The sequence below is a fragment of the Triticum urartu genome, chromosome 7A, assembly GCF_056163025.1.
Source record: "Triticum urartu cultivar PI428250 chromosome 7A, HENAU_Tu73, whole genome shotgun sequence".
In the NCBI taxonomy this organism is placed as follows: Eukaryota; Viridiplantae; Streptophyta; class Magnoliopsida; order Poales; family Poaceae; genus Triticum; species Triticum urartu.
Window position 1 is genome coordinate 389,852,385 of NC_141879.1, and position 24,317 is coordinate 389,876,701.

Genomic DNA, 24,317 nt, shown 5'->3' on the forward strand with positions numbered 1-24,317 from the left:
CTTGAGGGAAATTTGCTATTGTCCTACAAACCTCTACACTTGGAGGCCCAACAACGTCTACAAGAAGAAGGTTGTGTAGTAGACATCAAGCTCTTTTCTGGCACCATTGCCGGGGAGGTTAGCGCTTGAAGGCATATCTTTAGATCTTGCAATCGAGTCTTTTAGTTTCTTGTTTTATGACTAGTTTAGTTTATAAAAGAAAACTATAAAAATGGAATTGAGTTTGTCTCATACGCTTTACCTTTTTAATATCTTTCATGAGTATGATGGAAAGGATAATTGTGCTCAAGTGCTAGAAGAAGAAATCTATAAAATGTTTGGCACTAAATATTTGAATGATGAGCATGATTGCAATGTTGTTAGTATGGATTCCTTGAATATCCATGATGCTAATGATATGCAAAGCCACAAGCTTGGGGAAGCTATGTTTGATGAAGATGATATTTTTTGTCCCCAAGCTTTGATGAGCAAATTTACTATGATGAAAGCATGCCTCCTATCTATGATGATTATTGTGATGACATGTATGCTTTAAATAATAATGATAACCATGAAACTTGTCATCTTGATCTTAATTTTCAATCACATGATAGTTATTTTGTTGAGTTTGCTCCCACTATTATTCATGAGAAGAAATTTGCCTATGTGGGGAGTAGTAAATTTTCTATGCTTGCAGATCATGAAAAGAATGCTTTAGGTGCTGGTTATATTGTTGAATTCATTCATGATGCTACTGAAAATTATTATGAGGGAGTAACATATGCTTGTAGGAATTGCAATAATATCAAGTTTCCTCTCTATGTGCTTAAAATTTTGAAGTTATGCTTGTTTTACCTTCTATGCAAGTTGATTCTTGTTCCCACAAGTTGTTTGCTCACAAAATCCCTATGCATAGGAAGTATGCTAGACTTAAATGTGCTAGTCATATTCTTCATGATGCTCTCTTTATGTTACAATTCTTATCCTTTATGTGAGCATTGTTGAAATCATCATGCCTAGCTAGGGGCACTAAACGATAGCGCTTGTTGGGAGGCAACCCAATTTCATTTTAGTTCCTTGCTTTTTGTTCCTGTTTAGTAATAAATAATTCATCTATCCTCTGTTTAGATGTGGTTTTATATGTTTAATTAGTGTTTGTGCCAAGTAGAACCTTTGGGAAGACTTGGGGGAAGTCGTGTTGATCATGCTGTCAAAAACAGAAACTTTAGCGCTCACGAGAATTGTTGCCATTTTTATTTGGAGAGTTATATTTAGTTAATTATTTTTTCAGATGATTAATATATAAATTCCTCAGGTCCAGCAATTTATTTGAGAATTTTATGAGTTCCAGAAGTATACGTTTGATCCAGATTACTACAGACTGTTCTGTTTTTGACAGATTCTGTTTTTCATGTGTTGTTTACTTATTTTGATGAATCTATTGCTAGTAAAATAGTTTATAAACCATAGAGAAGTTTGAATACAGTATTTTTAACACCAATATAAATAAATAATGAGTTCATTACAGTACCTTGAAGTGGTGATTTATTTTCTTATACTAACGGAGCTCACGAGTTTTCTACTTTAAGTTTTGTGTTGTGAAGTTTTCAAGTTTTGGGTAAGGATTCGATGGACTATTGAACAAGGAGTGGTAAGAGCCTAGGATTTGGGATTCCCAAGGCACCCCAAGGTAATATTCAAGGACAACGAAGAGCCTAAGCTAGGGGATGCCCCGGAAGGCATCCCCTCTTTCGTCTTCGTTCATCGGTAACTTTACTTGGAGCTATATTTTTATTCACCACATGATATGTGTTTTGCTTGGAGCGTCAATTTATTTTGTTAGGATTTTCTTGCTGTTTTTTAGAAAAATGTTTTGCATCTTTTATTTCAATAAAAGTGGCATTGATAGTCTTTACTATGCCTATTTTAGAAGTCCACTTGTTGCTGTTTGAAAACAGAAAGTTTACCGTTGTTGCAATAATTCCCTAGAAAAGTCAGAATGTGATAAAATGTCGAAAACTTTTGCATATTAAGCTCTGATAAATTTACTACAGTGGGAATTTTCTTTCATAATTTTTGGAGCTAGGGAAGTATGTATGTTGCAGCATTCTTTACAGACTATCCTGTTTAGGCAGATTGCTGTTATGTTTGCATTGTTTGCATATGTTTGCTTCTTTAATGATTCTATTTGAGGATAGGACTATTAAATATGCAGAGGCATTTAGTATGCAATGTTGAATAATAATTTTAGTGATCTGCTACAGTAGAGTATGATAAGGTTTTGGCAATGGTTTATACTAACTTATCTCACGAGTCCTTGTTGAGTTTTGTGTGGATGGAGCCTTTGAGATTTAGGGAGACCGTGATATGAGAGGTATTAAGTAGACACAAAATCTCAAGCTTGGGTATGCCCAAGGCACCCCAAGATAATATTTCAAGAAGTCTCAAGCATCTAAGCTTGGGGATGCCCCGGTTGGCATCCCACCTTTCTTCTTCAACAACTATCGGTTAGTATCGGTTGATCCTAAGTTTTTGCTTCTTCCCATGATGTTTGCTATTCTTAGAATGTCATTTTATTTGCTTTGCTTGCTGTTTGAATAGAATACCAAGATCTGAAATTATTAAATGTTAGAGAGTCTTCACATAGTTGCATAATTATTCGACTACTCATTGATCTTCACTTATATCTTTCGGAGTAGTTTGTCATTTGCTCTAGTGCTTCACTTATATCCTTTTAGAGCATGGTGGTAGTTTTATTTTGAAGAAATAGATGAACTCTCATGCTTCACTTAGATTATTTTGAGAGTCTTAAATAGCATGGTAATGTGCTTAAAAATCCTAATATGCTAGGTATTCAAGAATAATAAAATTCTCTTATGAGTGTGTTGAATACTATGAGAAGTTTGATACTTGATAATTGTTTTGAGATATGGAGATGGTGATATTAGAGTCATGATAGTTGAGTGGTTATCAATTTGAGAAATACTTGTGTTGAAGTTTTTGATTCCCGTAGCATGCACGTATGGTGAATCGTTATGTGACGAAGTCGGAGCATGATTTATTTATTGATTGTCTTCCTTATGAGTGGCGGTCGGGGACGAGCGATGGTCTTTTCCTACCAATCTATCCCCCTAGGAGCATGCGTGTAATACTTTGCTTTGATAACTTCTAGATTTTTGCAATAAGTATGTGAGTTCTTTATGACTAATGTTGAGTCCATGGATTATACGCACTCCCACCCTTTCACCTTTGCTAGCCTCTCTAGTACCGCGCAACTTTTGCCGGTACCATAAACCCACCATATACCTTCCTCAAAACAGCCACCATACCTACCTATTATGGCATTTCCATAGCCATTCCGAGATATATTGCCATGCAACTTTCCACCGTTCCATTATTATGACACGCTTCATCATTGTCATATTGCTAGCATGATCATGTAGTTGACATAGTATTTGTGGCAAAGCCACCGTTCATAATTCTTTCATACATGTCACTCTTGATTCATTGCATATCCCGGTACACCGCCGGAGGCATTCATATAGAGTCATCTTTGTTCTAGTATCGAGTTGTATCATCGAGTTGTAAATAAAATAGAAGTGTGATGATCATCATTCAATAGAGCATTGTCCCCCAAAAAAAGGCTAAATAAAAAAAGGAAGGCCAAATAAAAAAAGGAAGGCCAAAAAAAGGCCAAATAAAAAAATTAAGAAAATAAAAGGGACAATGCTACTATCCTTTTACCACACCTGTACTTCAAAGTAGCACCATGTTCTTCATATAGCGAGTCTCATATATTGTGTGTCAATGTAGCACCATGTTCTTCATATGGAGAGTCTCTTGTTTTGTCATTTTCATATACTAGTGGGAATTTTTCATTATAGAACTTGGCTTGTATATTCCAATAATGGGCCTCCTCAAGTGCCCTAGGTCTTCGTGAGCAAGCAAGTTGGATGCACACCCACTACTTTCTTTTGTTGAGCTTTCATACATTTATAGCTCTAGTGCATCCGTTGCATGGAAATCCCTACTCACTCACATTGATATCTATTGATGGGCATCTCCATAGCCCGTTGATGCGCCTAGTTGATGTGAGACTATCTTCTCCCTTTTTGTCTTCTCCACAACCACCATTCTATTCCACCTATAGTCCTATGTTCATGGCTCACACTCATGTATTGCGTGAAGATTGAAAAAGTTTGAGAACATCAAAAGTATGAAAAATTGCTTGGCTTGTCATCGAGGTTGTGCATGATTTAAATATGTTGTGTGGTGAAGATGGAGCATAGCCAAACTATATGATTTTGTAGGGATAACTTTCTTTGGCCATGTTATTTTGAGAAGACATGATTGCTTTGTTAGTATGCTTGAAGTATTATTATTTTTATATCAATATGAACTTTTGTCTTGAATCTTTCGAATATGGATATTCATGCCACAATTAAGAAGAATTACATTGAAATTATGCCAACTAGCATTCCACATCAAAAATTATCTTTTTTATCATTTACCTACTCGAGGACGAGCAGGAATTAAGCTTGGGGATGCTTGATACGTCTCCAACGTATCTATAATTTTTGATTGCTCCATGCTATATTATCTACTGTTTTAGGCAATATTGGGCTTTATTATCCACTTTTATGTTACTTTTGGGACTAACCTATTAACCGAAGGCCCAGCCCAGATTTGCTGTTTTATGCCTATTTCAGTGTTTCGAAGAAAAGGAATATCAAACGGAGTCGAAAAGGAACGAAATCAACTAGAGAAGTTATTTTTGGAAGGAAACACACCTGATGGACTTGGACCCCACGTCAAGGAAGGAATGAGGTGCTCACGAGGGTGGGGGCGTGCCCCCCCCCCCTAGGGCGCGTCCCCTGTCTCGTGGGGCCCTCGTGGCTCCCCTGACGTACTTCTTCCGCCTATATAACTCCACGTACCCTAAAACTTCCAGAACGCAAGATAGATCGGGAGTTCCGCCGCCAGAAGCCTCCGTAGCCACCAAAAGTCAATCGGGACCCTGTTCCGGCACCCTGCTGGAGGGGGGAACCCTCACCGGTGGCCATGTTCATCATCCCGGCGCTCTCCATGACGAGGAGGGAGTAGTTCTCCCTCGGGGATGAGGGTATGTACCAGTAGCTATGTGTTTGATCTCTCTCTCTCGTGTTCTTGATTTGGCACGATCTTGATGTATCGCGAGCTTTGCTATTATAGTTGGATCTTATGTTTCTCCTCCCCCTCTTCTCTCTTGTGATGAATTGAGTTTCCCCTTTGCAGTTATCTTATCGGATTGAGTCTTTAAAGACTTGAGAACACTTGATGTATGTCTTGCCGTGGATATCTGTGGTGACAATGGGATACCATGTGCCACTTGATGTATGTCTTGGTGACCAACTTGTGGGTTTCGTGACATTGGGAACCTATGCATAGGGGTTGGCACACGTTTTCGTCGTGATTCTCCGGTAGAACTTTGGGGCACTCCTTGAGGTCCTTTGTGTTGGTTGAATAGATGAATCTGAGATTGTGTGACGCATATCGTATAATCATACCCACGGATACTTGAGGTGACATTGGAGTATCTAGGTGACATTAGGGTTTTGGTTGATTTGTGTCTTAAGGTGTTATTCTAGTACGAACTATAGGGCTGTTTGTGACACTTATAGGAATAGCCCAACGGATTGATTGGAAAGAATAACTTTGAGGTGGTTTCGTACCCTACCATAATCTCTTTGTTCGTTCTCCGCTATTAGTGACTTTGGAGTGACTCTTTGTTGCATGTTGAGGGATAGTTATGTGATCCAATTATGTTAGTATTGTTGAGGGAACTTGCACTAGCGAAAATATGAACCCTAGGCCTTATTTCCACGCATTGCAATACCGTTTACGCTCAGTTTTATCACTTGTTACCTTGCTGTTTTTATTATTTCAGATTACAAAAACTATCATCTACTATCCATATTGCACTTGTATCACCATCTCTTCGCCGAACTAGTGCACCTATACAATTTACCATTGTATTGGGTGTGTTGGGGACACAAGAGACTCTTTGTTATTTGGTTGCAGGGTTGCTTGAGAGAGACCATCTTCATCCTACGCCTCCTACGGATTGATAAACCTTAGGTCATCCACTTGAGGGAAATTTGCTACTGTCCTACAAACCTCTGCACTTGGAGGCCCAACAACGTCTACAAGAAGGTTGTGTAGTAGACATCAACATGCTTCGCACACAGGTGGCTAGTGGGTGTCTGTTTCTCCAACTTTAGTTGAATCGGTTTCAATGAACAAAGTTATTTCTGAAGATCAAAAAGCAATCACTATACTATGTTGTGGTTTTGATGCGTAGGTAAGAACAGTTCTTTCAAGAAGCCCGTAGCATCCACGTAAAACTTGCAACAACAAAGTAGAGGACGTCTAACTTGTTTTTGCAGGGCATGTTGTGATGTGATATGGTCAAGATGTGATTATATAAATTGTTGTATGAGATGATCATGTTTTGTAACACAGTTATCGGCAACTGACAGGAGCCATATGGTTGTCGCTTTATTGTATGAAATGCAATCACCATGTAATTGCTTTACTTTATCACTAAGCGGTAGCAATAGTCGTGGAAGCAATAGTTGGCGAGACGACAATGATGCTTCGATGGAGATCAAGGTGTCAAGCCGGTGACGATGGTGATCATGACGGTGCTTTGGAGATGGAGATCAAAGGCACAAGATGATGATGGCCATATCATATCACTTATTTGATTACATGTGATGTTTATCTTTATGCATCTTATTTTTCTTAGTTTGGCGGTAGCATTATAAGATGATCTCTCACTAAATTTCAAGGTACAAGTGTTCTCCCTGAGTATGCACCGTTGCTACAGTTCGTCGTGCCGAGACACCACGTGATGATCGGGTGTGATAAGCTCTAGGTTCACATACAACGGGTGCAAGCCAGTTTTGCACAAGCAAAATACTCGGGTTAAACTTGACGAGCCTAGCATATGCAGACATGGCCTCGGAACACTAAGACCGAAAGGTCGAGCATGAATCATATAGAAGATATGATCAACATAGTGATGTTTACCATTGAAAACTACTCCATCTCACGTGATGATCGGACATGGTTTAGTTGATATGGATCACGTGATCACTTAGATGATTAGAGTGATGTCTATCTAAGTGGGAGTTCTTAAGTAATATGATTAATTGAACTTTAATTTATCATGAACTTAGTCCTAGTAGTTTTTGCATATCTATGTTGTAGATCAATAGCTCGTGTATAGCTCCCCCGCTTTATTTTTTGATATGTTCCTAGAGAAAAATAAGTTGAAAGATGATAGTAGCAATGATGCGGACTAGCTCCGTGATCTGAGGATTATCCTCATTGCTGCACAGAAGAATTATGTCCTCGATGCACTGCTAGGTGACGGACCTATTGCAGGAGCGGATGCAGACGTTATGAACGTTTGGCAAGCTCGGTATGATGACTACTTGATAGTTTAGTGCACCATGCTTTACGGCTTAGAACCGGGACTTCAAAAACCGTTTTGAATGCCACGGAACATATAAGATGTTCCAAGAGCTGAAATTGGTATTTCAGACTCATGCCCGTTTCGAGAGGTATGAGACCTCTGACAGTACTTTGCCTACAAGATGGAGGAGAATAGCTCAACCAGTGAGCATGTGCTCAGATTCTCTGGGTACTACAATTGCTTGAATCAAGTGGGAGTTAATCTTCCAGATAAGATAGTGATTGACAGAGTTCTCTAGTCACCATCACCAAGTTACTAGAATTTAGTGATGAACTATAATGTGCTAGGGATGACGTAAAATGATTCCCGAGCTCTTCACGATGCTGAAATCGGCGAAGGTAGAAATCAAGAAAAGCATCAAGTGTTGATGGTTGACAAGACCACTAGTTTCAAGTAAAAGGGCAAGGGAAAGAAAGGGAACTTCAAGAAGAATTGCAATCAAGTTGCCACTCCCATGAAGAAGCCCAAAGCTAGACCCAAGCCTGCAACTGAGTGCTTCTACTACAAAGGAAATGGTCACTAGGAAGCGGAATTTCCCCAAATACTTGGCGGATAAGAAGGATGGCAAAGTGAACAAAAGTATATATGATATACATGTTATTGATGTGTACTTTACTAGTGTTCATAGTAACCCCTGGGTATTTGATACTGGTTCAGTTGCTATGACTAGTAACTCGAAACAGGAGTTGCAAAATGAACAGAGACTAGTTAAGGACAAGGTGACGATGTGTGTTGGAAATAATTCCAAGGCACACTCCTTTTTACCTTCGGGATTAGTGTTGAACCTAAAATAAATGTTATTTGGTGTTTGTGTTGAGCATGAATATGACTGGATCATGTTTATTGCAATATGGTTATTCATTTAAGTCAAAGAATAATTTTTGTTCTGTTTACATGAATAAAACCTTCTATGGTCATACACTTAATATAAATGGTTTATTGAATCTCGATCGTAGTGATAGTGATAGGTCATATTGATGCCAAAAGATGCAAAGTTGATAATGATAGTGCAACATACTTGTGGCACTGCCGTTTAGGTCATATGCTTGATGTTCTAAGATTGATGTTGCTATGACTTTTCTATGCTTAATGCTTGTCACTAGGGCCCGAGTGCCATGATTTCAGATCTGAACCTATTGTGTTTTCATCAATATATGAGAGTTTTTGATCCTATCTTGCAAGTCTATAGTCACCTATTATGTGTTATGATCCGTTAACCCCGAAGTGACAATAATTGGGATACTTACTGGTGATGACCATAGTTTGAGGAGTTCATGTATTCACTATGTGTTAATGCTTCGTTCCGGTACTCTATTAAAAGGAGGCCTTAATATCCCTTAGTTTCCGCTAGGACCCCGCTGCCACGGGAGGGCAGGACAAAAGATGCCATGCAAGTTCTTTTCCATAAGCACGTATGACTATATTCAGAATACATGCCTACATTACATAGATGAATTGGAGCTAGTTCTGTGTCACCCTAGGTTATGACAGTTACATGATGAACCGCATCCGACATAATTCTCTATCACCGATCCATTGCCTACGAGCATTCCATATATTTTTCTTCGCTTATTTACCTTTCCGTTGCTATTGTTACAATCACTATAAAACACCAAAATATTACTTTTGCTACAGTTACCTTTTACCACCGTTACCACTACTATCATATTACTTTGCTACTAAATACCTTGCTGTAGATATTAAGTTTCCAAGTGTGGTTGAATTGACAACTTAGCTGCTAATACTTGAGAATATTCTTTGGCTCCCCTTGTGTCGAATCAATAAATTTGGGTTGAATACTCTACCCTCGAAAACTGTTGTGATCCCCTATACTTGAGGGTTATCAAGACTATTTTCTGGCGCCGTTGACGGGGAGCATAGCTCTATTCTTTGAGTCACTTGGGAATTATATCTGCTTATCATTTTGAAGAACTTGAAAGATCCAAGAACCAAGATTTATCCCTCAACTACGAGGGGAGGTAAGGAACTGCCATCTAGCTCTGCACTTGATTCACCTTCTTTTTGAGTAAGCTTGCGACAACCAAACCTGCTTCTGCTATTAATTATGATATGTTGCATGTTATTGATGATGCCACTTCTGCTATGCATAATACTTATGATGAAACTACTTCTATGCTTGATACTACTGTGCCACTTGGTGAATTTCTTGATGAACAACTTGCTAGGGCTAGAGAGAATGAAATTATTGAAACTAATAAGATTGATGAAAGTGATGATGAAGACTCTCCCCCTAGATATGAATTGCATGTTGTGCCTGAGGGCTATGTTATGGATGAAGAAACTGCTAGAGATTTTCTTGCTTGCAATGATAGGAGTGATCTTAAGAAATTATTAGCTAAGCGGAAACAAAAAACTCTGAATGCTAGAATGAAATATGATCCTGCTTATGCTACTTCACCTATCTTTGTTACTGATAAGGATTATGATTTCTCTGTTGATCCTGAGATAATTACTTTGGTTGAATCAGATCCTTTCTATGGCTATGAATCTGAAACTGTTGTGGCACATCTTACTAAATTAAATGATATAGCCACCCTGTTCACTAATGATGAGAAAACTCGCTATTATTATATCCTTAAATTATTTCCGTTCTCATTAAAGGGTGATGCTAAGATATGATTTAATTCTCTTGATCCTGGTTGTGTGCGTAGTCCCCAGGGTATGATTTATTACTTCTTTGCTAAATATTTCCCCGCTCATAAGAAACAAGCTGCTTTAAGGGAAATATATAGTTTTGTGTAAATTGAAGAAGAGAGTCTCCCACAAGCTTGGGGGAGGCTTCTCCGATTACTTAATGCTTTGCCTGATCATCCTCTTAAGAAAAATGAAATACTTGATATCTTTTATAATGGACTAACTGATGCTTCCAGAGACCACCTGGATAGTTGTGCTGGTTGTGTTTTTAGGGAAAGGACACCAGATGAAGCTGAAATTTTATTGAATAATATGTTGACTAATGAAAATAATTGGACACTTCCTGACCCAATTCCTTATCCAATTCCTGCACCAACCCCTAAGCCAACTCCGAAGAAAAGGGGTATTCTATTTCTCAGCCCTGAAGATATGCAAGAGGCAAAGAAATCTATGAAAGAAAAAGGTATTAAAGCTGAAGATGTTAAGAATTTACCTCCTATTGAAGAAATACATGGTCTTAATTTACCGCCTGTTGAAGAAATACATGGTCTTAATCCATCACCTTTGAAGAAATACATGGTCTTGATAACCCGACACAGGTAGTAAAGGTAAATTCTCTCTATAGATATGATAAAGCTGAAATCCCATTTACTAAGTTTGCTAGCCCATGCTTGGATAAGTTTGATGACTTTATGGATAAACAAGAAAACTTCAATGCTTATTTGGGTAGAGAATTAAAACGCAATGCTGATATGCTTGAACACTTGGGTGATTATATGGCTAATATTAAAGGTGAACTTAAACTTATTAGTAAACATGCTTCTATGGTTACCACTCAAGTAGAACAAGTACTTAAATCTCAGAATGATTTGCTCAATGAATTAAATAGTAAGAAAAATGATAATGATGTTAGAGTTATGACTAGGGGTGGTTAAATGACTCAGGAACCTTTATATCCTGAGGGCCATCCTAAGAGAATTGAGCAAGATTCTTAGAGAACTAATATTGATACACATAGTCCTACTAAGAGGAAGAAAAAGAAAAATGATAGGACTTTGCATGCTTCTAGTGAACCTGTTATTGACACACCTGAGAATCCTAACGATATTTCTATTTCTGATGCTGAAACATAATCTGGTAATGAACATGAACCTAGTAATAATGTTAATGATGATTTTCAAGTTGATGCTCAACCTAGCAATGATAATGATGTAGAGATTGAACCCGCTGTTGATCTTGATAACCCACAATCAAAGAATCAACGTTATGATAAGAGAGACTTTGTTGCTAGGAAGCACGGTAAAGAAATAGAACCATGGGTTCAGAAATCCATGCCTTTTCCTCCTAAACCATCCAAGAAAAAGGATGATGAGGATTTTGAGCGCTTTGTTGAAATGATTAGACCTATCTTCTTGCGTATGCGTTTGACTGATATGCTTAAAATGAATCCTTATGCTAAGTACATGAAAGAAATTGTTACTAATAAAAGAAAGATACCGGAAGCTGAAATTTCCACCATGCTTGCTAATTATACTTTTAAGGGTGGAATACCTAAGAAACTAGGAGATCCCGGAGTACCAACTATACCATGCTCCATTAAAGGAAACTATGTTAAAACTGCTTTATGTGATCTTGGAGCCGGTGTTAGTGTTATGCCTCTCTCTTTATATCATAGACTTGATTTGGATAAGTTGACACCTGCTGAAATATCTTTGCAAATGGCTGATAAATCAACTGCTATACCCGTCGGTATTTGTTAGGATGTGCCTGTTGTGGTTGCAAACGTGACTATTTTAACGAACTTTGTTATTCTTGATATTCCCGAGGACGATAGTATGTCTATTATCTTGGAAGACCCTTTTTGAATACTGTAGGGGCTGTTATTGATTGCACTAAAGGAATTGCCACTTTTCATGTAAATGGTAATGAGCATACGATACACCTTCCGAGGAAACAACCTCAAGTCCACAGTATCAACTCTATTGGAAAAATTCCATCGATTATTTTTGGAGGTTTTGAATTTCCTCTTCCTACTGTCAAGAAGAAATATGATATTCTTATTGTTGGGGATGTGCATATCCCCGTTGAGGTAACCTAGTGTTATTCGAAAATTCTCCGGTTCCATGTTATTCGGAATGAGTTTGTTAACAAGACCCGCTCAACCTTGTTAGTGGATTCCTTTTGATGAGCATGAGATGGATGAATTTAGAAAACACAACTCTCTGTACCCTCTTTTTACTTTCTGTTATTTATATTAAATAAAGAAAAAATAGTAATTTTTGTCTGTTTTCTGAATTATCAATGCAATAAAAAATACCCCAAAAATAAAAGTTCTCCAAATGCCCTGAAATTTAAATATGATTTTTTCTGGAATATTTGAGAATATCTGACACTGAGAATATAGCAGGGGGAGCAAGCACCTGGCCACGAGGGTGGAGGGCGTTCCCTACCCCCTGGACGCGCCCCCTACCTCGTGGGCCCATGGTGACTCCCCTCCACTTATTCCAGCTACCACACACTCTTTCTTCCTCCCACAAACATCACTAACCAGCTCAAACCCGAGTCCAAGATCATTTTGCTGCCATTTTCGATCTCCTTGCTCAAAGCACCTCTCACAAAACTGCTTTGGGGATTGTTCCTTGGTATGTGACTCCTCCAATGGTCCAATTAGTTTTTGTTCTAGTGTTTTATTCATTGCATATTTTTGCTGCTTAGGTGACCTTGTTCTTGAGCTTTCATGTCAAATTTATATGGTCAAAAGTAGTTTTGATTCATATTATTGCTTATAGGCACTTGTAGGAGTAGTTGCTATCAATTTTGTTGAGTTTGGTTCACCTTTATTTTGAAGTTACTAAAATTTCAGAATTTTTTCAGAGGAAGAAATATGTTTAGGAAAGTGTACCAAGGTGGTCCTTCAAGGAAGCAAGGACCCAGGCTCGCAATACGCGATGCCGATGATGAACCACCGAGGGAAGCTCAAGTGCGGGCTTGTGAATGGCCTTCAGAGGACTTTATGGATCGAGCAGGAATCAAGAAAGAATTTAACGCGTATGTGCGTAATGCCGACCTTGAGAGCTTCGAGGCAGATAAGTGCCGCCAATACCACTATCTCGCTGATTCCTTTGTGAGGAGGTTTGAATTTTCATTGTCACGCAATTCTCAAACTGTCCTGTTTGATCTCTATGAAAATTCTTATACTATGGACTCAGAGGATTTTAACACTGCTTCCAAACTTCCACAATGGGGTATTCCTAATGAACCTCGCAAATCTGAATTTAGAGATTTTCTTGCTAGTAGAACTGTGGGGGAATCTAGAGACATAACACAATCTACCATAGGGAGCATTCATTTTCCTACTATACATTATTTTGCTCTCTTCATAGGTAGATGCATTAATGTAAAGATGAAGCATGTCACATGTGTGTGCCTGATCTTAGCATTCTCAGAAGCACTGTTTTAGGAGATAAACAATACAACTTGGGGGCTATCGTTGCACGTAGGTTGCATAATGATCATACTCATGGAGATTTCTTTGGTGGAATTTATGCAACCCGTCTAGCTAATTTTCTTGGTATACCCATACATGGGCATGATATTGAGTTGCCTCCTGTTTATTTAGATTATGAGGCCATGGTTCGTCATTAGTTTGTTGAGAGGAATGATCAGTTCCTCCAGTACCGACTAATCTTTGACAGACGACACACCTATCAGGTCGCTCTCCCTGCTCCTGCTTTCTTTGACTCTCAGGCAAAAGGGAGACATGTTATAACCAGGGAGGAGGCGGACGAGTATAAGAGGAGGACGAAGATGGCCCGTCTCCAAGTAGCAGCTCATGAGGCAATAGCTGTTGCATCTCAGTACGACCCCAACTACAACCTTGGATATCCGCTAGGCCAGCCGTGGCCATAGACCAACTTAGGCCAAAAGCCTAAGCATGGGGGAGTACGTATTTCTCACTGAAATTACATTCATGTTCACACACTCATTGCTAGTTGTCGGTGCTCATACTTTTTCATTGTATCATCCATGCTAGTTTATTTTCCTTTTTATGCTTTCTTCTTGTGTGTTTAATAAACCTTAAGAAAAACAAAAAAATTAGTTGTAACTTTTAGTTAGTTTACTTTCCATGCTTGTAGTAGTAATTAAAAAGAAAACCCAAAAAGATTTCTCGTTCTTCTTTTGCTTGTTGGGAGCTTTCCCGTGTAAATAGTTTTATTTATTTTCTTGTTGTTTGGGGGTCAAGAGGAGAAGACCATAATTAAAATGTTAAAGTGGCTCTTATATGCATTATTGTTGATCTGACAAAGAGCCCATATTACCTTGTCTTCTCTCTTGAATTGAATACTTGCAGATTCCAGCTTAGTCCAATGCATGTGCACTATTATTATTATCCACACTATTCGGTCGTGCAAGTGAAAGTCAATAATGATGATTATATGATGAACTTATTGAGATGAGAAAAGCTGGTATGAACTCGACCTCTATTGTTTTTGTAAATATGATTATTCCATCGTTCCTGATTCAGCCTATTATGAATAAACATGTTTGCAATGACAATTATAGATTATAGTTGCTTATGCCATGCTTAATTAGCTAGGAGCTTATAATGGTTTACCTTGCGTGCCAACATGCTATTAAAATGGTTGTGATGTGGTATGATAGGGCGGTATCCTCTTTTGAACGATTCGAGTGGCTTGGCTTGGCACATGTTCACGCATGTAGTTGAAACAAAATCAACATAGCCTCTATGATATTTATGTTCATGGTGCATTATATCCTACTCATGTTTACATTCGGTGTTGATTAATTTTAATGCATGTTCATGACTGTTGTCGCTCTCTAGCTGGTCGCTTCCCAGTCTTTTGCTAGCCTTCACTTGTACTAAGCGGGAATACTGCTTGTGCATCCAATTCCATAAACCCCAAAGTTATTTCATATGATTCCACCATACCTACCTATATATGATATCTACCTGCCGTTCCATGTAAATTTGTATGTGCCAAACTCTAAACCTTCAAATAAACATTCTGTTTTGTATGCTCGAATAGCCATGTATCAACTAGGGTTGTCTGTATCTTCCATGTTAGGCGGGTTATTCTCAAGAGGACTGGACTCCGCTCCTCACTCACGAGAAAATGACTGGTCACCGGGATGCCCAGTCCCATGCTTTATGCAAATCAAACCAAAATAACTGCAAAAAAAACTCCCCCGGGACTCTTGTTAGTTGGAGGCACTCGTTGTTTCGAGCAAGCCATGGATTGGTGTTTGTTGGTGGAGGGGGAGTATAAACTTTACCATTCTATTTGGGAACCGCCTATAATGTGTGTAGCATGGAAGATATCGCAATCTCTTGGTTTTTATGTTGACAATGAAAGTATGCCACTCAAAATATTATTCATATCTATTTCAAAATCGAGCTCTGGCACCTCTACAAGTCCCTGCTTCCCTCTGCGAAGGGCCTATCTATTTACTTTTATGTTGAGTCATCATCCTCTTATTAAAAAGCAGCAGTTGGAGAGCACCACTATCATTTGCATTCATTACTATTAGTTTACATTGAGTATGACTTGACTGGATCTCTTTTACCATGAATTACAATGTCTAGTCAGTCCTTGATCTTTAAAGGTGCTCTGCATTTATGTTTTGCGGTCTCAGAAAGGGCTAGCGAGATACCATCATGTTATATCATATCATGATTGTTTTGAGAAAGTATTGTCATCCGAGATTTATTATTATTGCTCGCTAGTTGATTATGCCATTGATATGAGTAAACATGAGACCTAAGTGTTATTGTGAATATGGTTAGTTCATAATCTTTGCTGAAAACTTGAATGCTGGCTTTACATACTTGCAACAACAAGAGCAAACCGAGTTTGTAAAAGTTTTTCTTTATCACTTTCAGTTTATCAACTGAATTTCTTGAGGACAAGCAAAGGTTTAAGTTAGGGGGAGTTGATACGTCGCTGTCGTCTCTACTTTTCCAAACACTTTTGCCCTTGTTTTGGACTCTAACTTGCATGATTTGAATGGAACTAACCCGGACTGACGTTGTTTTCAGCAGAATTGCCATGGTGTTATTTTTGTGCAGAAATAAAAGTTCTCGGAATGACATGAACATCAACGAAGAATTATTTTGGAATATATAAAAAATACTGGAAGGAAGATCCATGTCAGGGGGGCCTCCACCTGTCCACGAGGGTGGGGGGCGCGCCCCCTGGCTCGTGGGACCCCTGATGCTCCTACGACCTCAACCCTGACTCCATATATTCACTTTTAGGGAGAAAAAACCAGGGAGAAGGATTCATCGCGTTTTACGATACGGACCCACCGCCAAGCCCTAAACTCTCTCAAGATGGCCGATCTGGAGTCCGTTCGGGGCTCCGGAGTGGGGAATCCGTCGCCATCATCATCATCATCAACCATCCTCCATCAACAATTTCATGATGCTCACTGCCATGCGTGAGTAATTCCATCGTAGGCTTGCTGGACGGTGATGGGCTGGATGAGATTTATCATGTAATCGAGTTAGTTTTTTAGGGTTTGATCCCTAGTATCCACTATGTTCTAAGATTGATGTTGCTATGACTTTTCTATGCTTAATGCTTGTCACTAGGGCCCGAGTGCCATGATTTCAGATCTGAACCTATTGTGTTTTCATCAATATATGAGAGTTTTTGATCCTATGTTGCAAGTCTATAGTCACCTATTATGTGTTATGATCCGTTAACCCCGAAGTGACAATAATTGGGATACTTACCGGTGATGACCATAGTTTGAGGAGTTCATGTATTCACTATGTGTTAATGCTTCATTCCGGTACTCTATTAAAAGGAGGCCTTAATATCCCTTAGTTTCCGCTAGGACCCCGCTGCCACGGGAGGGCAGGACAAAAGATGCCATGCAAGTTCTTTTCCATAAGCACGTATGACTATATTCGGAATACATGCCTACATTACATAGATGAATTGGAGCTAGTTCTGTGTCACCCTAGGTTATGACTATTACATGATGAACCACATCTGGCATAATTCTCTATCACCGATCCATTGCCTACGAGCTTTCCATATATTGTTCTTCGCTTATTTACTTTTCCGTTGCTATTGTTACAATCACTATAAAACACCGAAAATATTACTTTTGCTACAGTTACCTTTTACCACCGTTACCACTACTATCATATTACTTTGCTATTAAATACCTTGCTGCAGATATTAAGTTTCCAGGTGTGGTTGAATTGACAACTCAGCTGCTAATACTTGAGAATATTCTTTGGCTCCCCTTGTGTCGAATCAATAATTTTGGGTTGAATACTCTACCCTCGAAAACTGTTGCGATCCCCTATACTTGTGGGTTATCAATTATGAATCATTTGATGCTTGCGAACCATGCCTCATGGGAAAGATGACCAAGACTCCATTCTCCGAAAAAATGGAGCGAGCCACTGACTTATTGGAAATAATACATACCGATGTATGCGATCCAATGAGTGTTGAGTCTCGCGACGGGTATCGTTATTTTCTGACCTTCACAGATGATTTGAGAAGATATGAGTATATCTACTTAATGAAACACAAGTCTAAAACATTTGAAAAGTTCAAAGAATTTCAGAGTGAAGTGGAGAATCATCGTAACAAGAAAATAAAGTTTCTGCGATCTGAACACGGAGACGAAATATTTGAATTATGAGTTTGGCCTTCAGTTGAAACAATGTCGAATAGTTTTGCTACTCACGCCACCTGGAACACCACAGCGTAATGGTGTGTCCGAACGTCGTAACTGCACTTTATTAGATATGGTGCAATCTATGATGTCTCTTACTGATTTACCGCTATCGTTTTGGGGTTATGCTTTAGAGACGACTGCATTCATGTTAAATAGGGCACCATCGAAATCCATTGAGACGACACCTTATGAAGTGTGGTTTGGCAAGAAACCCAAGTTGTTGTTTCTTAAAGTTTGGGGCTGCGATGCTTATGTGAAAAAGATTCAACCTAATAAGCTGGAACCTAAATCGGAGAAATGTGTCTTCATAGGATACCCAAAAGAGACTGTTGGGTACACCTTCTATCATAGATCCGAAGGCAAGACATTCGTTGCTAAGAATGGATCCTTTCTAGAGAAGGAGTTTCTCTTGAAAGAAGTGAGTGGGAGGAAAGTAGAACTTGATGAGGTAACTGTACTTGCTCCCTTATTGGAAAGTAGTTCATCACAAAAATCAGTTCCAGTGATTCCTACACCACGAAGTGAGGAAGCTAATGATGATGATGAAACTTCTGATCAAGTTACTACCAAACCTCGTAGGTCAACCAGAGTAAGATCATGTTACTTGACCATGACGAACCTATGAACTATGAGGAAGCGATGATGAGCCCAGATTCCACTAAATGGCTTGAGGCCATGAAATCTGAGATGGGATCCATGTATGAGAACAAAGTATGGACTTTGGTTGACTTGCCCAATTATCGGCAAGCCATAGAGAATAAATGGATCTTCAAGAAGAAGACTGACACTAACCGTAATATTACTGTCTACAAAGCTCGACTTGTTGCGAAAGGTTTTCGACAAGTTCATGGAGTTGACTACGATGAGACCTTCTCACCCGTAGCGATGCTTAAGTCTGTCAGAATCATGTTAGCAATTGCCGAATTTTATGATTATGAAATTTGGGAAATGGATGTCAAAACTACATACCTTAATGGATATCTTAAAGAAGATTTGTATATGATGCAACCAGAAGGTTTTGTCAATCCTAAAGGTGCTAACAAAGTGTGCATGCTCTAGCGATCCATCTATGGACTGGTGCAAGCATCTCGGAGTTGGAATATACGCTTTGATGAGTTGATCGAAGCATATAGTTTTATACAAACTTTTGGAGAAGCCTGTATTTACAAGAAAGTGGGTGGGAGCTCTGTAGCATTTCTAATATTATATGTGGATGACATATTGTTGATCGGAAATGATACTGAATTTCTGGATAGCATAAAAGTATACTTGAATAAGAATTTTTCAATGAAAGACCTCGATGAAGCTGCTTACATATTGGGCATCAAGATCTATAGAGATAGATCAAGACGCTTGATAAATTTTTCAATAAGTACATACCATGACAAATTTTTGAAGTAGTTCAAAATGGAATAGTCAAAGAAGGAGTTCTTGCCTGTGTTGCAAAGTATGAAGTTGAGTAAAGACTCAAAACCCGTCCACGGCAGAAAATAGAAAGAGAATGAAAAGTCATTCCCTATGCCTTAGTCATAGGTTCTATAAAGTATGCTATGCTATGTACCAGACCTATTGTATACCGTAGCATGATTTTGGCAAGGGAATACAATAGTATCTAGGAGTAGATCACTGGACAACGGTCAAAATTATCCTTAGACTAAGGAAATATTTCTCGGTTATGGAGGTGATAAAAGAGTTCGTCGTAAAGAGTTACATCGATGCAAGCTTTTTACACCGATCTAGATGACTCTAATTCTTGATCCAAATACATATTGAAAGTGGGAGCAATTAGCTAGAGTAGCTCCGTGCAGAGTATTGTAGATATAGAAATTTGCAAAATACATACGGATCTGAATGTTGCAGACCTGTAGACTAAACTTCTCTCACAAGCAAAACATGATCATGTTTTGCTATGTGATTTACACACGTAACAACTACACTTGCAGCAAGTGTGGGGGGACTGATGGACATAATGCCCGCACATGCAAAGTGGGCAAGGAGGTCAGTGGCGCTGAACAGAAACAGGGCAAGGTACAGAGTTCCAAGAAATCAAAAGAAGAGGATGAAGAAGAAGAATTTGACGAGAATGACGACCAATCAGACGAAGACAATGAAGATGACAATATTGGGGACGAGGGAACTGAAACTGATGATGAAGCTGCCAAGGCTCAAGCAGGAAAGGACGCCAACAAGGGACAACGTTCAGGGCTAGTTAGAAGGAGCTCAAGACCGAAGAATCCATAGTGGTTATGCTGCTGCATCAACTCAAAAATAAGCTTGTACTCTCGGTTTCCTTGGTACACAATGAGGAATCATATCAAAAACACTGTCGTTACCAAAACTTATTTAGCTTTATCATCGATTTCTCGATCAGTACTATAGTTAAGATATAATTTGTGATTTGTGCCCGCTGGACCAGTGACATTATTATGTAAACCATTTGATAAACCTTTTGAATGCAGTCACAAATATATTTGAAAAAATTGATCTGGATTTATGTAACGTCAACACTACTGTCGACCAGTAACTCAACAAAAAATTGTTAAAGAAAATTTAAACTCTTATAGTACATCAGTATTTGAAAATAATCAGTACAATTTGAGTTGCTTAACAACGCTTCAAAAGTTAAAGGAAAAAATCTTAGTACTTCATGTACTGTTCTCATTCATATGTAGCTGCTAGAAAATTAACAAGTACTACAACAAAAAAAGTTGACCGGACAGTACATATTTACTACAATAAAAAGTAAAAAGAAGCATCAGTTTGCAATCCCTCAAAGAAATAAATGTAAGATTAAGCACATAAGTGGTACTATCAATGAACTCTGAGTAAAACTTAATTTACACACAAGTACTATAGTGCTAAAAATGATACCAGAAGACCCTTGAGAATAATCACAAAAACAAACACAAAAAGAAGGCAAAAAATCAATGAAAAAGATAACACTTCCACAAAACTCACGAGAACTACAACAAAAAGTATCAATCCACATTACTGGTGGAGTCAAGTACTAGATTCAAACCAAAAAAAATTGACCGCCTGAAGACAGGCAGGCCCTAACGCAGCTAGATACTTGAACTCAAGCCCACGGCGGAACCGTTGGCGAATCCCTAGTAATCGGCACAACGCAGGGCCAGCTGACCAGGGCCCATAGGTCATGAGAGAGAGAGCGAGCGCCGTGTATAAGCGGTCAGGTAAGTATTCAGAGGAGTTCGACCAGTAGGACTCGACAACGCTTATAAAAAAGTCGAGAGCCCCTCGCTTAATGAGGTGGGACTAAATCCAGAGCACACACACATCCAACAGTCCTCAAATCGCCCGCGCGGGCCATTTGGGTGGGAAAAGGGCCCAATAACCTCCATCGTCTCCAAACACCCCACCCATAAGGCCAGTTGAATAAAGCAGAGCGCGTGGCAAAGAAATATAAACTACAACAGAATGTTCGAAAACTGAAAATAGAAAAGTTCAAATACTTGTTCGCAGGCAATAATTTTGAATACAAAAATAAAAATAATTTTAGCTCTGCACCGTGGATGATAAAAAAGGAAAAAATATGATATAAAAACAATGAAACTTTAAAAAGCGGAGAACTTAATAGGCTATCTGTTAAATGTACATAATTTAAACCATCGAATTAAATATTACTTTCAAGTTCAACTACTAAAATGCAAGAAGTTCAAATAGATATTGTTTGTCAATTCTGCTAAATTTCTTATTTATATAAAATCTGACTAGAGCTCAACTAATGATTTTGTCGTAAATAATCTCAATCCCCCAAAAAAACTCAGTTCAAACATACATATGATGTCAGTACTACAAAACCAGGAATGGTCAGGCCACTCACGCTACATCCACACACCACTATTACACCAATTTTCAAAACCTTACACTGTATGAAATTACAATTCAGTATCCACAACACTAAACCATAAGTACCTTAAAAAGAGAGTAGAAAAACTATAAATGCCTAACTTAGGTTGGGAGAGATGAAAATAAAATAAGTCCTAGTTTTGAGCAAGAACTCGCGGTGCACTGAAAAAAGTTTTGAGATGAACTAGTGTATAAGACTTCAGTGCAAAAATAAGACTTAACCTCCAAACTAAAAACATCACAAAGTATACATCACTTAAACAGTACAAAATGCCATCATCACCAACCCTGAGATGTGCAAGTGGGATAAGCAGTTGATAAGTACAGCTTGACAAGACGGAACAGTGCGATAGTAAAAAACCTTGGCTTGGACGGTTGGTTCTTCCAGGCCACCACCCGCGCCACCCACTGGGCGGTTGCCACGACGGACTACAATGGCGACCCCACAACCACTACCCCCACGACTGGGAAGAACCACCTCCCCCACGTCCCAAACCACGCCCTCAAAAAGCCCCAAATCGACTCCATCCCTACCACATCTCCAAAAACCACCATTGCCGCTTCCATCTCCACTACAAACAACCCACAAACATCTCTCTTCTGAGCCCACAGTTGCTGGAGGAGGGCAATGGCAGAGGAACCGTCCGCCAAGCGTCATCGTGGTGAGACGTACGACCAGAGCAGCAACCTCGACGACGTTCACGTCCCCGGTGAGAAGCGCGAGTACACTCAAACCCTCACAGGGGTTGAGCTCCACGGCAAGGAGATGCTGGAGATCGTCTATACCAGCAAACCAAACAAGGCCGAGGAGATGATGAGTAGGCTCAGGATGAAGGGCGGCGGCTTGTATCCTAGCTTCATCGGAGTTGATGTGGAGTTTACCAGAAAAGATGAACTTCCCCAGATGGCATCAATCCTGCAGTTATGTGTGGAGGAACTCTGCTTGGTGTACCACATCGCAGCGGCCGCAAAATGGTGATCCATACTACTCTTCATTCATCTGTTCTATTAGTACTACTCCCTAAAAATCTCATTAAACTTGTTTCCCAACTAGATGAACTACTGTAGTTGGTGAAGTGGATGCATGAGTACATGTTTCTCAAGTAGATGCACTATAATATATTTTGAAACTGATGCACTAGATTAGCATCTGAAAATGTTTCACCAGATTAATTTCTGAACTTGATGTACTAGCATAGTTTCCGATCTTGATGCACTAGTGTAGTTTATAGAGTTGATATATTAAAAGATGTTTCTAAATTTGATGTACAAAAGTAGTTTCTGAACCTGGTCTGATGTTATTTTCAGCAGCAAAAAATAAAGTAAGAACTTGGTGAAGCACGGGTATAGATCTTTTATTCAACAAAAATAAAACTAAACTTGAAGTAAGCAGCACATTGATCATTTACTCTGGTTATAGGTTCTTGAACTTGGTGAAGCATTTGGTGAAGCACTGAAGATACCAAAAAAAGAAAAATAACATGGTGTACTTGAATTTAATTTCAAAACTTTGTGTACTAGTTTCTAAACTATACTCATCCACGACTTATAATATATAAGCATATACCTCATGGATTATCACTTGTAAACCAAAAAATAGAAGAATTAAATCTTCAAAAAAGAACACTAATCCTCAATATGTGTCTCCCCCTTGCAGGCCCAAGCGCCTCAAAGAGTTCCTATAGGAGCAGAAATTGTACACATTTGCCAGTTTCAACATTGAAGGTGACAAAGAGAAGCCAAACATGTCTGTCTTGGCGACCAACCCCAAGAACTTCACCGACATTCAGCGCAACTGGAGAGTTCCAGGCACCAGAGAAGAGTATGACGCCTTGGCTGATGTTGCAGCCAGCGTCATCCACCCATTCTACAAAAGCATGAAGAAGAAGATCGACAAGGAGGAAGACCACAAACCGTGGGGGATCAGCCCGCTGCCAGACAAGCTCATTGAGTATGCAGGAATAGATGCGTACGCAATGTACAAGTCATGGAAGATAATTGACAACACCATAACTGGTCGGGAAATTTCAAAAGAGTAGAAGGCTGACCCCTACTACCACTACCACTATGTGGGTTGAAGAGACATCAAAGTCTGCCTTCGTGTTGCTTGCGCTTGTGCTTGTCCTTTATTTGTTGTTTCAAATTTGTAGTTTGCTTTTGTTAGGTTGAACCAGCTTGCTTATGTCATGTGAGTCAGGGTTGAACAAGTTTTCTTATGTCATAGTACATCGTTCGCTTATGTCTTTGAACAAGTTTGGTAGCTTCCTTTTTTGTTTATCCATCATTTGAAGTTGAAGTAGGTTGTGATTGAAACTATGTGGCTACTATGCAGCACTAGTCGTGGAGCAACAAATCACACACGGATATTTTCACAAAACAGTGGCAGACTAAGGACAACATCAAATAGTAGCCTTGGACGCTCAGTACAGCTTAGTCCTATACGGTAGTACTATCACACTAAAAATTAGTTTTTAGTTTCAGAAGAACACTAAAAATACTAAGTTGCAGCCGAGGACAACATTCAGTACTAACAACATCATGCTTATAGTCGTTTGAAAATTACTAAGTACTGCAA

General features: G+C 39.0%; 1 protein-coding gene across 1 annotated transcript; it reads left to right on the forward strand.

Annotated features, from left to right (window-relative positions):
* Window positions 1-22,370: 22,370 nt before the first annotated feature.
* Window positions 22,371-23,781, forward strand: LOC147959698 (uncharacterized). The gene is made up of 2 exons (XM_087532848.1): window positions 22,371-22,717; window positions 23,454-23,781. Exons 1-2 carry the CDS (start codon window positions 22,371-22,373, stop codon window positions 23,779-23,781), a joined length of 675 nt encoding a protein of 224 aa, XP_087388974.1.
* The last annotated feature ends 536 nt before the right edge of the window (window positions 23,782-24,317 follow it).